Source organism: Lynx rufus, unplaced genomic scaffold, assembly GCF_022079265.1.
Source record: "Lynx rufus isolate CCGP_SWC_20201006 ecotype Redwood Valley unplaced genomic scaffold, mLynRuf1.p SCAF_16, whole genome shotgun sequence".
Classification (NCBI taxonomy): domain Eukaryota; kingdom Metazoa; phylum Chordata; class Mammalia; order Carnivora; family Felidae; genus Lynx; species Lynx rufus.
Genome location: NW_025814830.1, coordinates 27,371,235 through 27,387,737, shown reverse-complemented (window position 1 = coordinate 27,387,737; position 16,503 = coordinate 27,371,235). Strand labels below are relative to the sequence as shown.

Sequence of the window (16,503 nt, the reverse complement as noted above, 5' to 3'; positions counted from 1 at the left end):
GCACCCATACCTGGTATCCGCTTCCAGGAACTACATTCACAGGAGGCTTTCACCACTTGCTACCCTGCAATTACCGTAATCATTTGCTCACTGAGCCGAGGTCCTCCATGGCAAAGATTATATCTTACTCATCTTTGCATTTCCAGCCTCTAACACAATTCTTGGCACAACAAAGAGTACTGGTTAAGTACCTCTGAAGGAACTCTAAAGAGAATGCCATACATACAAGTGCTCTGAGCAATGACAATATAGAAGAATGAATAAAAATACCACAAGGAGAGCATCTGAGCCTGTGTACAGGTAAACATATAATGTAGGTAGAGACTACGATGGAAATTTTAAGGAGTAATTCTTACAATTCTAAATATTAAGGAAGATAAAACTGAGTTTTTAACAGGTCTTCTTAGGACGATTCCTAGCTATAGTCATTTCACAAAACACAAGGAGGGGGAGTAGATATGCCTCATTGTCTAAAAAGCAATCTACTGAACCAAGGATGCAGAAATAACCATAAACTTTCTCAGACAACGATGCAAAAACACATCTGCTACACAGAAGACACCAGGATGCATCCTGCCTATGGGTTCAATCGACAAAGCACAACGTGGTGTCTGAAATATAAATCAAAGCACCTTACATCCCTGGTACTTATTGACATTTGCTACCTGCAAATTTCTAATATGTGCAAGATGGGCCTATTTTTATTTACAGCACAAACCACAGACTGAATGTAAAACAAGACGCTTAATAAATCCAGGGGAACATAAAACACCAGCATAACTCAGACAGCAAGACAGACACTCACTCCTTAATTAAGTGGGTGATGTTCTGTTTAAAACAAAAAGACAACCCTGGGCTGCAGCTAAGATTAAGCACTCAGTGTTGCGAGGGAAACGCCAACCATTTTCGGGGCAGAGGCTTTAAATCATGAAAAATAAACCATCTGATAGTCTGTATTCAATAGTAAGTAGACAGTCAGGACACAGACTGATTTGGATTAACACATTTTCAGTTATAACAAGTAATTTTACAGAGGATTAGTATCTTGATGGTCTGATCAATATGAGGCACCGCTGCCATTACAGATGAAGAGAAAATTGCCCCTCTGGTAATAAAGTGTGCGTGTCTTCGTTCTCCTTCATTTGCTGAGTCCATTACAGTAATGGTTCCAGCATTAACAGCTGGGGCAATTTAAGCAGCAGGGGTCTGATGAATTTAAAAGCTGGGCACACTGGCTACTCATCCTTTCCTCTCCTTCCAGGCTGCAGAGGCAACTCCTCGGCCTGGCTGCCTCCAACACGAGGATCGTGTTTCATGAGAACAACGGCCACGGTACGATTTGCCAATTATTGTCTCATTAATAGTGTTACCAGTCAATAATGTGACTAAAACAAAAACCGCTCGCAGCACATTGGCTGCTGATCCTGCAAAAAACTGCCAACTATTTACCTAAATAACAAGATTGACGTGACAACAGGCTAGAGTCCACATAAACTGGAATGTTTTCATTCATTTGCCTGATGCTAGTCTCTAGCCAAACACAAAACAAAAACAGAACGTTCGCGCTGACAGGGAAGAAAAAAAAAATCGTCAGCAAAATGTTCCATCTCTGTTCTCAAAAAATGGCAAACTGGAAAACAATGAGATAATGGACTGCGGTGCACAGAAACAGAAAATCCATATTAATACAGCCTTGAGACTTTAATCATGCCCAATTCAACAGTGAGTTAAGGTTGCCACATCAGCCCATTTTATATGATTATTAGAGAAATGCTGGCCCTTGAGGCTCAGCCTTGAATGATCCAGTCACTAAATGAAGGCGCCAAAGGGCAGACTTAGGGCTAATGCAGAAATCAGAGCACCAAATTTTCTGATCACAAACGGTTATGAAAACACTCATGCACTGGCAACATCTCTCTCCCTCAGATCAGCTGCAACACAATTTGGTCCTTCAGACTGAGTTTTCTACTTCGTTTCTACCAGCTGTAAAGGATCTCAACTGCCATTTATCCATATGGCAGTTCTTTAGCATAAAGGAAGGCATGGTCCCTTTGCAAGCAGGTCATTTCCAAAACTACAGAGCAAATAAATGATCATAATGGCAACAGGACAGATGCTCACAGCACAAACAAAAATGTGAGCCTAGAGCACCTATGCAAGGTTCAGCTTTCAAACATGCACTGGCCTTGCAAGAGAAACACGATGCCAAGGCCAAGGGTGTGGAAACTTCCTACCGATGTCAATCTTAATCTCCTGAACGTTTCCTAACCCGGCCCCAAAATCCCCAAGATTCCTCCCAGCTTCCACTGGAAAATCAACTGGTGAGACAGTTTTGTAAAATAATACAAAATCAGTGAGTATATAACAGAAGGTCACATGAATGTGGTTAGCAGAACTCTAAATTTACCTTCTCTGAACTGCACCTTTTTTTAAGGTTCCAAAAGTACCACCTCAACTATAAAGTTCTTGTCTTCTAGAGATTAGAAAGTCATAATTTAAATGTAACTTTATCAAGAAATCTGCCATAATAAACTAGCACCGACAAAATACACCAATCCTCCAGGGTAAATTAGCATCTTAAATTTAAAGGGAGCACTAGAAAACAATTGTTGGCAGTTGCTAAAGCATGTGCCGAAGAGAAGAATCCTATTTCTCAACATTAATACCTATACCTATGGTGTGTCAAGTAATTTAAAATCCATATTTAACCATTTTGCATTCTTTCTTTCAGGTTCCAGCTTCAGCTCTCACTAGGGCAAAGCCTAATGACCAATAGTAACGGGTGATGCTTTGGGGGAATTCACTCATTCTTTTGATAAATCTGTATGCGATATTTACTATGTGCCTGGAACAGTGTGAAGTGCCAGGGATACAATGGTGAAGAACAAAACTACCCACGGTATCTACTTTCTCAAAGCAAACAGTCTAAATGCCAATACCTGTATTGCCAGACTTAACCACAATAGAATCCAATCGGCAGCCGGGGAGCCAATACGATCATTATTAAGGGTCACATGTAACCTGTATCAGATACTGGAGGCTCTCAACCATTCAATCTTCAACAGACACTTACAAATGTCTCTTATGTGCAGGATACTCTGCTGGGTACAATACAGAGAAGTAAGGATGAATAAGAAAGACACCAACGCAGTCTTCAGAGAAGTGTCTAAAGCGTCTAAGACTTTTCAAATGGCTATTTAGTTTTCAAAACCAACACAAACATGGTAATACAAAGTAACAAGAATTCAATGTGACTCAGTGGGTTAGCTAGTTAACTTTTCAAGGAAAAATACTTAAAGTGTTTTGGAAACCATGAATAAACTAACCCTTCTATCTAGAGAAGGCAATCCAAACTACTAAATAGTGATTAAAGGTTGAGCCATACACTCGAAGAGAGATCAAGCAAAAGATAAAGAGAGACATTTGGGGGGGGGGGGGGCGGATCACACACTGGAATACGGCAGGAGAAGTTTTAATTTTTTAAGTCGGCTGGTCATTGGCCACCACCAAAAATGTTCTACATTCAGTTTCCTAAATCTGTGACAGATAAGCCGGCAATATAATCCAGGATGGTCCATAGTGAAGGTAGGGACCAAAAGAACCTTTCCAGAACCTTACTAAAATGCCAAACTGCAAAAAACATAAAATAAAACTGAAGTAAAAAGACCCAATGAACACATACACAAACCACAAACTTCCTTTTATTCCACTATCATATTTATAACTCACTAGACAGTATAACATAAGGTTTATCTTATTAAATGATATCAAGAAAATAGCCACCAAAACAGAAGACTTTGTTAATGATTTTTATTTGAAACAGCAAGTTTATTCTGGATATGTTCCTTCACTGATAAAAGTGTACATTACTGGGGCGCGTGGGTGGCGCAGTCGGTTAAGCGTCCGACTTCAGCCAGGTCACGATCTCGCGGTCCGTGAGTTCGAGCCCCGCGTCAGGCTCTGGGCTGATGGCTCAAAGCCTGGAGCCTGTTTCCGATTCTGTGTCTCCCTCTCTCTCTGCCCCTCCCCCGTTCATGCTCTGTCTCTCTCTGTCCCAAAAAATAAATAAATGTTGAAAAAAAAATTTAAAAAAAAGTGTACATTAAACAAAATTATCATGTTCCTAATAAGTGTACAGCCCTCTCAGTAATAAATCTTAACTAGTTATATTTTCAGTATTTTTTAAAAAGATGATCTTATCCATAGGAACCTTTGAAACGAACTTGGAATTCAACATCTACACCTTTTCACTCCATGACTGAAAAACAGTTCTAATACCCTATCAAAATACCAATGGCACTTTTTACAGAACTAGAACAAGGAATCCTAAAATTTGTATGAAGCCACAAAAAATCCCAAATAGTGAAAACAATTTTGAAAAAGAAAAACAAAGACGGAGGCATCACAACTACAGATTTCAAGTTATACTACAAAGCTATAGTAATCAAAATAGTATGGCACTGGCACAAGAATAAACATATAGACCAATGGGACAGAACAGAAAGCACAGAAACAAACCCATGAGTATATGGGTCATCTAACCTTTGACAAAGGAGGAAAGAATATGTAATGGGAAAGTCTCTTCAACAAATGGCGTTGAGAAAACTGGATAGCTACATGCAAACAAGTGAAATTGGACAACTTTCTTATACCATAAAAAAAGATTAACTCAAAATAGATTAAGGACCTAAATGTGAGACCTGAAACCATATAAATCCTAGAAGAGAGGATAGGCAGTAATTTTTCTGCCATCAGTCATAACAACGTTTTTCTAGATACGTCTCTTGAGGCAAGGGAAAAATTAACTATTGGGAGTTCATCAAACTAAACAGTTTCTGCACAGCAAAGGAAAAAATACACAAAATCAAAAGGCAACCTACCAAATGGGAGAAGGTATCTGCAAATGACATATCCAATAAAGGGTTAGTATCCAAAATATATAAAGAACTTATAAAACTCAATACCCAAAAAAAACAAATAACCCAACTAAAAAATGGGCAGAAGACAAGTACAGACATTTCTCCAAAGAAGACATCCAGATGGCCAACAGACACAGGAAGAGCTGTCCAACATCACTCCTCATCAGGGAAATGTAAATCCAAACTACAATGAGATATCACCTCATACCTCTCAGAATGGCTAAAATCAAAAACACAAGAAACAACAAGGTTGACAAGGATGTGGGAAAAAAGAACCCTCTCGCACTGTTGATGGGAATGCAAATTGGTGCAGCTACTGTGCAAAACAGTGTGGAGGTTCCTCGAAAAGTCAAATACAGAACTACCCTACGATCCAGTTACTGCACTGCTTGGTATTTACCAAAAAAATACAGAAACACTAATTCAAAGGAATACATGCACCTTCATGTTTATTGCAGCATTATTGACAATAGCCAAATGATGGAAGCAGCCCAGGTGTCCATCAATAGATGGATGGATAAAGATGATGAGATATATATAATGAGAGTGAAATATTACTCAGCCATATAAAAGAATGAACTCTTGCCTTGTGCAATGACACAGTTGGAGCTAGAGCGTATAATGCTAAGTGAAAATAAGTCAGGGAAGCACAAATAACATGATTTTACTTATATGTGGAATTTAAGAAACAAAACAAAGAAACAAAGGGAAAAAAAGACAAACCAAAAAACAGACTCATGACTATAGAGAACAAAGAGACGGTTACCAGAGGGGAGGTAGGTGGTGGATGGGTCAAACAGGTGAAGGGGATTAAGAGACACTTACCATCCTAAACCTCATAAAGGCCATATATAAGGACCCACAGCTAATATCATCCTCAATGGGGAAAAACTGAGAGCTTTCCCACCAAGGTCAGGAACAAGACAGGGACGTCCTCTCTCACCACTGTTGTTCAACATAGTACTGGAAGTCCTAGTCTCAACAGTCAGACAACAAGAAGAGATAAAAGGTATCCAAATCGGCAAGGAAGGGCTCAAACTTTCACTCTTTCCACATGATATGATGCTCTAGGTGGAAAACCCAAAAGATTTCACCAAAAAACTGCTAGAACTGATACATCAATTCAGCAAAGTCGCAGGATATAAAATCAATGCACAGAAATCGGTTGCATTTCTATACACCAATAATGAAGCAGCAGAAAGAGAAATCAAGGAATAGATCCCATTTACAATTGTACCAAAAACCATAAAATACCTAGGAATAAACCTAACCAAAGAGGTGAAAGATCTACACACTGAAAACTACCGAAAGCTTGTGGAAAAAACTGAAGACACAAAGAAATGCAAAAACATTACATGCTCATGGATTGGAAGAACAAATATTGTTAAAATGTTGATGCTACCCAAAGCAATCTACACATTCAATGCAATCCCCATCAAAATAATATTAGCATTCTTCACAGAGCTAGAACAAACAATTCTAAAATTTTTATGGAACCAGAAAAGACCCAAATAGTCAAAGCAATGTCGAAAAAGAAACCCAAAGCTGGAGGCATCACAATTCTAGACTTCCAGCTGTATTACAAAGCTGTAATCATCAAGACAGTATGGTACAGGCACAAAAAACAGACACATCGATTAATGGAACAGAACAGAGAACCCAGAAATGGACCCAGAAATGTATGGCCAACTAATCTTCAACAAAGTAGTAAAGACTATCCAATGGAAAAAAGAAAATCTCTTCAGCAAATGGTGCTGGGAAAATTAAACAGCGACATGCAGAAGAATGGACCTGGACCACTTTCTTACACCATACACAAAAATAAACTCAAAATGGATAAAAGACCTAAATGTGAGACAGGAAAGCACCGAAATCCTAGAGGAGAAAACAGGTAACAACCTCTTTGACCTTGGCCACAAGTTATTAAACAGGTCTTCAGAGGCAAGGAAAACAAAAGCAAAAATGAACTACTGGTACCTCATCAAGACAAAAAGTGAAGGAAACAATCAACAAACTTAAAAGGCAGCCTAGAGAATGGAAGAAGACATTTGCAAACAACATATCAGATAAAGGGTTAATATCCAAAATCTATAAAGAACTTCTCAAACTCAACACCCAAAAAACAAATAATCCAGTGAAGAAATGGGCAAAAGACATGAATAGACACTTTTCCAAAGAAGACATCCAGATGGCTAACAGACACATGAAAAAATGCTCAACATCATTCATTATCAAATGAAAATCACAATGAGATACCACCTGACACCTGTCAGAATGGCTAAAATTAACAGCTCAGGAAAGAACAGATGTTGGCAAGGACGCAGAGAAAGGTGGAACGCTTAAGCATCATTGGTGGGAATGCAAACTGGTGCAGCCACTCTGGAAAACAGTATGGAGGTTCCTCAAAAAATTAAAAATAGAGCTACCCTATGACCCAGCAATTGCACTACTAAGTATTTATCCAAAGGACACAAAAATGCTGATTCGAAGGAGCACATGTACCCCAATATTTATAGCAGCACTATCAACATTAGCCAAATTATGGAAAGAACCCAAATGTCCACCAACTGATGAATGGGCAAAGATGTGGTATACAGACATAGATGTAGATATGGATATATAGATATATAGACATATAGATATACATATATATAAACAATGGAATATTACTTGGCAATCAAAAAGAATGCAATCTTGCCATTTGCAACAACGTGGATGGAACCAGAAAGTATTATGCTAAGTGAAATACATCAGTCAGAGAAAGACAAATACCTTATGATTTCACTCATGTGTAATTTAAAAAACAAAACAGATTGGGGCACCTGGTGGTTCAGTCGGTTGGGCATCCAACTTCAGCTCAGGTTATGATCTCACAGTTCGTGGGTTCGAGCCCCGTGTTGGGCTCTGTGCTGACAGCTCAGAGCCTGGAGCCTGCTTCGGATTCTGTGTCTCCCTCTCTCTCTCTGTCCCTCCCCCACTCATGCTCTGCCTCTCTCTCTCAAAAATAAATAAACATTAAAAAAATTATTTAAACAAAATAGATGAAGATAGGGGAAGGGAAAGAAAAATAAAAACAGAGATAGAAGGGAACGCCTGGGTGGCTCAGTCAGTCAAGCATCTGACTTCGGCTTAGGTCACGATCTCACGGTTTGTGAGTTCGAGCTATGCTATGTGGTAACTAACTTGGATTTAAGTAAAATTTTAAAAAATAATAGTAAAGCAGTTAATTTAGCTATTATAGGGGGAAAAAACAAAAAGAGTACACTTATCATGATGAGCACTGAGTAATGTATAAAACTGTTGAATCACTATTCTGTACACCTGAAATGAATACAACATTGCGTTAACTGGAATATAAAAAAAAAAAAAAAACAGTTCTAATATTTCTGGACAACTTCAAAAGGAGTCTCAGGTGTCTTATAAGGATACATCCTTAGACAGATCTTAGGAAGGAATTCCGTGATGCCAAGACCAGGTTAAATAGATCTTCCTGAGGAAGGAATTCCAAAACCTCCATAGCACAATAGATCCTCCTTGCTATCATGTCCTGCTCCCATGATAAAACACAGCACTCCACTGTTGGTACCTGTTTAATTATTACCTTTCATGGAAAAGTGGCCAGTTCCATGGGACCAAATCTGCCATATTTCCCCATGTGCCCCCAAAGTACCAAATCTGGTACTTAACTAGATTCCTCATCTGAACCACAGAACACAGAAAATGGTTTGAATGACTATTTTCTTAATTCCTCCAAAGGTGGTACACACTTTATACCATTTGAGAGGCATAGGACAGAAGTTAGTGGAACCCCAGTTGAGAAAAATCTGTCCAATTAGCTGACCTAAGTTTTTACCGCATGACTATTCTGAATATAGGCTAAAATAGCTATGGGGATCAGACAGGTGGAAATGATGATGCCAATGACATGATGGTGGTAACAACATCTACTTTGAAAACATGCTAGAATGTTCCAGGTGCTTAACATATATCACACTTAATTCTCACCATGACCGTAACTATCACCACAATTTTATTGCTAATGGGCAAAGCGGGAGTGTAGCAAAATGGAAAATCCATTTCCCATCTAAAGGGGGAGCCAATATTCAGCTGTAGTTACTACAGTGCAGGGCAGGTGTTGCCAGATAGTCTAGCTTTCAGGAGAGCCAGACATCCAGATTTTTATCTCAACTTTGTATTAGAAAATAACTCAAACTTTCAAACACAGTTTGGGCCAAGTAAAACACATTTACAGGCAGGATGAATACGTGAGTTGTAAATGTGTGAACTCGAATGGCCCCTACCTTTCCGCAAAAACATACGTGCCAAAAATGCATAATCTGAATCTCATTAGGAAATATCAAATAAGAATCCTGAGATAGTGTACAAAACAAATATCCTGTAGTCATCACAAATGTCAACAACGCCTTCCTCATCACAAATGTCAATTGTCATGAAAGAAAAAGAAAAGCATAAGGAACCAAATTAAGGAGACCAGATTAAAGGAGGTTAAAAGAAACCAGATGCATGACAATGAAAAGTAGTGTGTGCTCCTGGATTGGAACCTGGGCCAGGAAAAAAAATGCTAGAAAAGAAATTATTAGGACAATTCACAAAATTTGCATATGGACTTTGGATTAAATGGAGTATTTTATCAATGTTAACTTTCCTGAACTTGACAATTCACTATGTTTCTATGTAAGAGAATGTCCTTGTTCTTAGTAAATAGATGCTGAAGTATTCAGAGGTAAAGAGGATTGAGGTTTTCCAACTTCCTCTGTAATGGTTCATTAAAAAAATAGTAATAGTGGTTCCTGTGTGTCTATATAGGGTGAGAGAAAGTGAAAAAGCAAATGTGGCAAGACGTTAACAACCCGGGAATCCGCACGACAGGCCTAGCAGAGCTCTTTGTTCTACTCTCGCAGCTCTTCTATAAATTTTAAATCGTTGTAAAATAATAAATTATGTCATCGGAAAAAAAAAAACAGAAACATGGGGGCAGCTCTGCATTAGCAGAGGGCTCTCTGGACAACCAAACTCATTTGAGGCCATACCTACTGTGTCCCTGGCACAGTGACCAAACCTAATCACACTGGACCCTCACGGCACCCACAAAGGCAGCCATTCTTTTCTTTCCTCTTTTTTTTTTTTTTAAATTTACATCCAAGTTAGTTAGCATATAGTGCAATAATGATTTCAGGGGTAGAATTAGTGATTCATCATTTACATATAACACCCAGTGCTCATCCTGACAAGCGTCCTCCTTAATGCCCCTCGCCCATTCAGCCCACCCCCCACCCATACCCCCTCCAGCAGCCCTTAGTTTGTTCTCCGTATTTCAGCCTCTTATTGTTTGTCCCCCTTCCCTGTTTTTATATTATTTTTGCTTCCCTTCCTTTATGTTCATCTGCTCTCTATCTTAAGTTCCACATTTGAGTGAAGTCATATGATATTTGTCTTTCTCTGACTAATTTCACTTAGCATAATACACTCTAGCTCCATCCGTGTTGTTGCAAATGGCAAGATTTCATTCTTTTTGATTGCTGAGTAATACTCCATTGTGTATATATATATATATATATATATATATATATATATATATATACCACATCTTCTTTATCCATTCATTCATCCATCAGTGGACATTTGGGCTCTTTCCATACTTTGGCTATTGTCGATAGTGCTGCTAGAAACATTGGGGAGCCTGTGTCCCTTCAAAATAGCACACCTGCATCCTCTGGATAAATACCTAGTAGTGCAATTGCTGGGTCGTAGGGTAGTTCTATTTTTAATTTTTTGAGGAACCTCCATAGTATTTTCCAGAGTGGCTGCTTGCAGCTTGCACTGCAAAGATTAGCAGTGCGAAATCTTTCTCCGCGTCCTCGCCAACATTTGTTGTTGCCTGAGTTGTTAATTTTAGCCATTCTGACACGTGTGAGGTGGTATCTCCTTGTGGTTTGGATTTCTATTTCCCTGATGATGAGTGATGCTGTGCATTTTTTCATGTGTCTATTAGCCATTTGGACAGAAGCAACCATTCTTGACTCCATTTTCTGTCAGGAGAAACTGAAGCACATGCCAACCCTCCCTCCCAACAGCAAGGAAATTTTAAAGGGCGTGATTCCAATTCAGACTATCAAATACTAATCTGGACCATACCACTGTATGTCTTACGAAAAAAACGCATGAATATACCTTGCTGTTCTCTTACCCTTGAACATAGATTAAATAAATGTTATCATGAAAAGCTAGATAACATTTGTCCAGCCTTTTTATTCACCTCCAAACTTGGAAACTGTATAAAAGCCTGTATATAAGCAATCACAAGAAGAAAATACAATCTAAGCTATTTCAAAAAGAAAAACCAAAAGTAATTACCCATTATGGGGATGATAAAGTTTAATTTAAAAAGCAAACAAGAAATCTTTGTGACCTTGGGATAGGTAACGATTTCACCGATATGACACAAAAAGCATTAATCATAAAAAGCAATATCAATAAATTGGACCTTTATCAAAATTAAGTACTTTCGCTCCTCAAAAAACCATTAAGTAAACTAAAAGCCTGGAAAACAATGTTCACAATACATATCGCTGACAAAGAATTTATATCTAGAAAATATAAAGAGCTCCTAACACTTTATATTAAGAAGACAATCCAGCCAAAAAAAAAAAAAAGAGCTGAAGATTAGAACAGACACTTCACAAAAACAAATATCTACATAGTCGATAAACACATGAGAAGCTCTGCATCGTCAGACGTTTGGGAAATGAAAATCAAAACCACAATGAGATGCTGCTGCACACTAAGATAGCTATAATCTAAACGACAGTAGCAGGAGGTGACAAGTATGTGAAGAAATTGGAACCCTCAAGCATCGCTAGTGCAAACATAAAATGGTGTGTCCGTATTGGAAAACAATGTCTTAGCCCATTCAGGCTGCTGTAACAAAATACCACAGACTGGATGGCTTATGAACAGCAGAAATGGACCGTCCCAAAGGCTGGAAGTCCAAGATCTACGTACCAGCATGGTCAGGTTCTAGTGAGGACCTCCTTCTGGGTTGCAGACTCCAAATTTCTGGTTGTGTCCTAACACGCCAGAAGGGGTGAGGGGCTCTCTCAGGCCTCTCTTACAAGGGCATTAATCCCATTCTTAATCACCTCTGAAGGCCCTACCTCCTAATACCATTACCTTGGGGATTAGGATCTCAACATAAAAATTGGGGAGGACTCCGAGATTCATACCAAAACAGTACAGTACTTTCTTAAAATGTTAAACATAGATTTACCATGGGACCAGCAATTCCACTCCTAGGCAGCTATCCAAGAGCTTAAAGGAAAATATATGTCCATATAAAAAAAGTAGTATATGTTCACAGCAGCATTTTTCATAATAGCCAAAACGTATAAATAACCCCAAATATCCATCAACTGGTGAACGGATTAAACAAAATGCAGTGTATTCATACACTTGAATATTATACTATTCAGTAACAAAAAGGAACAAAGTACGGATACCTCTCAAAACATCGTGTTGAGTGAAAGAAACCAAACACAAAAGGCCACCTATTGCCTGATTCCATTCACAGGAAATCTCCAGAAAAGGCAAATCTTGAGAATAAATGATTAGCAGTTGCCTAGGGATCGGGGCGGGGGGGTGAGGGGGGTGGAAATGGAGATTAACTACAAATGAATACACACCTTCTTTAGGGGATGATGAAAACGTTCTAAAATAAAATTATGTTGATTGTTGCGCAACTCTGTAAATACACTACAAATCACTGAATTGTCTGTCCACTTAAAATAGGTGAGTTTTGCCAGTACAAAAATTGTACCTCAACAGCTTTTTAGAAAAGATACTCAACCTCATTAGTCATCACTGAATGCTAATTAAAGCCACCATGAGATACCACTACACGTCCATTAGAATGGCTAAAATTTTAGAGACTGACAACACTAAGCATTGGGGAGGTCACAGAGCAACTAGAATTCTCGTACACAGCCGATGGAGATACAAAATGGTGTACTGGGTGTGTATAACATTCCCCAAAATGACATGTCCAATCTTAACCCATGGTAGTTGTCACTGTGACCTGCTCTGGGAAAGGGGTCTTTGTAGATGTAATTAAATGGAGGATCTTGAGATTAAGATCATCTTGGATTTAGGGTAGGCCCTAAATATAATGACTGGTGTCTTTACTAGAGAAAGGAGGGGGGGAGATTTGACACACAGAAACACAGAGAAGGTGACCAGGGGAACACAGAAGCCAAATAAAGTTAAGTTGCCCAAACCAAGAAATGCCAGGAATCACCAGAAGCTACAAGAGGCAAGGAAGGGTTCTCCCCTAGAGCCTCCAGAGGGACCATGACCTATCAAAACCTTGCATCCAGACTTACCTTTAGAACTAAGAGAGTATAAATTTGTTTTAAGACACCAGGTTTGTGGTAACTTGTTCCAGCCGCACTAGAAAACTAACACAAATGGCAGAATCACTTTGGCAGTTTCTTAGAAGGCTAAACAGAGAACTCAACAATTGGAATTCTGAGTGTTTACCCAATAGAAAGAAAGACAAAGATTTATACAGGAATAGTCACAGCAGCATTTTTTACATAACAGCCCCACACCAGAAACAATTCAAATGTTCTTCAGCAACAGGTGAATGAATAAACAATATGTGGTAAATCCACACAGTAGACTATCACTCAGCAATAAAAAGGAATGAACTATTGATATATACATGACAACATGAATAAGTCTCAAAAATCATTATGCTTAATGAAAATAGACTCAAGAGTTCATACCGTATGTTTCCATTGGTATGAAATTCTAGAAAATATGGACTCATCTACAGCAAAAGAAAACATTATCAGTGGTTGCTTGGGAGCCAAGGTAGGGGAAGACACTGACTGCAAATTAGCAAGAGGAAATTTCTAGAAGGGACTGAACTGTTGTCTATGTCAACGATGATGGTGGTTTTGCAGGTGTATACACCTGTCAAACTCATCAAATTGTACATTATAAACGGGTGCAAATTATTGTATGCAAATTACGCCTCAATAAAGTTGATTAGAATATGAGAAAGTAGGTCATGAGTAACTGAACATCTCCTATTTAAGATTTAAAACTCAATTGCCTATACTTTGTTCTAACCGATGATACTGTCATAAGCAAATTTTAAATAAATATCAAAGAACTTCTTTAAAGAAAACAGGAAGACAACTTGCTCTATCAATTCAACATGTTTCACCAGCAGAAAATGGAAAAAAGCTTTGAGTCCGATAGACCTGGTTCTGAGCCCTAGTTCCACATAGCAACCAAGTGGCCTTGGGCAAGTCATGATTTCCTTAAGCCTTGGTTTCCACATCTGTAAAATGTGGAAGACATGAATAACTTATCTCACAGGCAACGGTTATGGTTTCAGTAGAGTAAAAGCTTCTTTGTGCATGGATTCTATCTTAGCTAAAGTCATAATGCCAGTGTCTAGCAAATAAATAATAGGTGCTCAATAAATCTTAACAGAATAGATGGATAACACAAATGTAAAGCTAAAAGGTGAGAAAGACATCATACACAATGCCACTGGATGACATTTCTCTCTTCCTTTACACTGTTGCGGACTAATGCAAAAGAATCTTCCCTTCCCCTCCCTTTCCCCCTGTGGAACCCATCTTCAGTATTCTGTCCATATCACAGGCAGACCCTAGCATGGAAACTTCAGGTCCCCAGTGCAACCTGGTCATAACTCAGGTCATTATAGGGCAGATTTTATATTTTAAATCCATAGAAGTATTCCCTAAGACAAACTCACTTGTAGGATTCGAAATTCTACAAGAGCAAGAACTGTGTGTTATATTTATAATTGGTTCTCACTTCTAATATTTGCCTAATATAGAGTAGGCAACATAACAGCATGTGTAAAGGCTATGTAACCAGAGAGAGCAGAAAAGAGGGCCTTTTAAAAAGGCCAACGTGGCTGATGGGCGAAGAGTGGGCAGAATGTCATGTGGGATGTCCAGGCCATCATAGGCCATGTGAGGTTCTGTCTCTCTCTTGAGAACAACAGGAAGTCATGGAAAACTTTTAAACAGGTGGTTGGCAGAGGAGGGAGGAAGGAAAGGGACATGATCAGATTTGCATTTTGAAAAGATCACACTCCATAGTGTGCAGAAGAGACTGGCTGTGTGTGAGAAAGGGGATGAGGGGACAAAGGAGTGTTAGTGTGTAGAGTGAGTGCAGGCCAATAAGGAGCCTGATGCAACAATCCATTAAAGACATAATGGTAGCTTGGTCCAAGGTGGCAGAGATTGAAAAAATGGACCGGTTTACCGACGTATTTAAACAAATCAACAGGACTTGATTTGGGGAATGAGAGAGAAAAACACTCAATTCTTCTGAACCTCAAGGCTTCGCCTGTAAAACAGGGCTGTTGATACTCCATCTGCATAATATCTATCTTGAAATCTGCTGCAGTGAGAATATGAAATATAAATTTTACGAACTTAACGCAGAAACTGACATGTAATAAATGCTTGTAATAAATGACAATAAATAAATGCATGTAACAAATGACAAAACAAAACGTCGCTATAGATGTTATTATTGCCATCCCATGGAACGGCAACTACCTGAGGCTGAACCCCAAAGGTAGAAAATAGGATTGTAGTTAGATTCATACCCGCTGTGCTGAAGACACAGAACAAAACAGGCAACCACTGAGACAACTGTTCCAAATAAATACATCTGACCGCACAGATATTTCATCTGAACCAATCTCGTCCTCATTACCGAAGAGAACGCACAACTGTTACGATCACAGTCATCTGAGAGTCCGGTAAACTGAGGCACAGGGTAGCTACAAAGCTGACCAAGGAATGAAGTGCAGAAGCAGGAAAAGGAAATGGGTGTCGTGATTCTCATTGGTGAGCTGATCCAACAGGATGCTAGGCCTGCATCCTGAGCAGCACGAATGTAATACACCCCAATGTCTCTGGTTCCCTTGCTGACAAGGCCTTGTCATCCCCTGGCTTAAGACCGTGCGTCCGTTCGCCAGGCAGCCAAGCCCTTCCGGTTCCCGGCCCCTAGCTATACGTGCACCAAAGATCCCAGACTCTGGAGAAGCCCACATACCTTAGCTTCGCGCTCTCGTTCCTCGGCGGTCGGGGTCCGCTTCATGCTGCCGCTACAGCCGCCTTCGCCACTGCTAGCCGCGTAGATTCCTCGCTCTGGACCCCGCCTCCTGCATGTAGTTCTCTCGGCGTCCTGCTTCCGCCCAGCTCCATGCTCCTTCAGAGCCTCGAGAACTACCCTTCCCAGGATGCAAGGCGGCGACGCCCGAGAGAGCCTCGGGGTTTGGGGCAGGAGAATTTCCCAGGGCCGACAGCTACGCAGCGAGAGGGCGGGCGAGGGCCGGAGGAAAACTACATTTCCCAGGAGGCAACGGAGCCTGCCATGTTTTTCCCGTGCTCCTCACGGCCAGCAGCCCAGCACGCTGTCGGCGCTATAGCAACGGTAGCTAGCTGCGGGGAGACAGTGGCGGTGAGTACTCTGGGGGAGGTGAGGGGGACGGAGGTGGCCCCACCCTCTA

The 16,503-nt window shown here is 39.8% G+C and overlaps 1 protein-coding gene across 3 annotated transcripts in view; it reads right to left on the bottom strand.

The window, feature by feature from the left end:
• The window catches only part of FTO (FTO alpha-ketoglutarate dependent dioxygenase), a 395,157-nt gene extending 378,951 nt beyond the window's left edge, over positions 1-16,206 (bottom strand). For 2 of the 3 annotated variants that reach the window (XM_047078416.1, XM_047078419.1), the window contains exon 1: positions 16,047-16,206. In XM_047078416.1, coding sequence (XP_046934372.1) covers positions 16,047-16,091 — 45 coding nt within the window. In that variant the 5' untranslated portion in view covers positions 16,092-16,206. The remainder of the gene's footprint in view (positions 1-16,046) is intronic. The other variant, XM_047078418.1, reaches the window with a different exon arrangement.
• Positions 16,207-16,503: the final 297 nt, after the last annotated feature.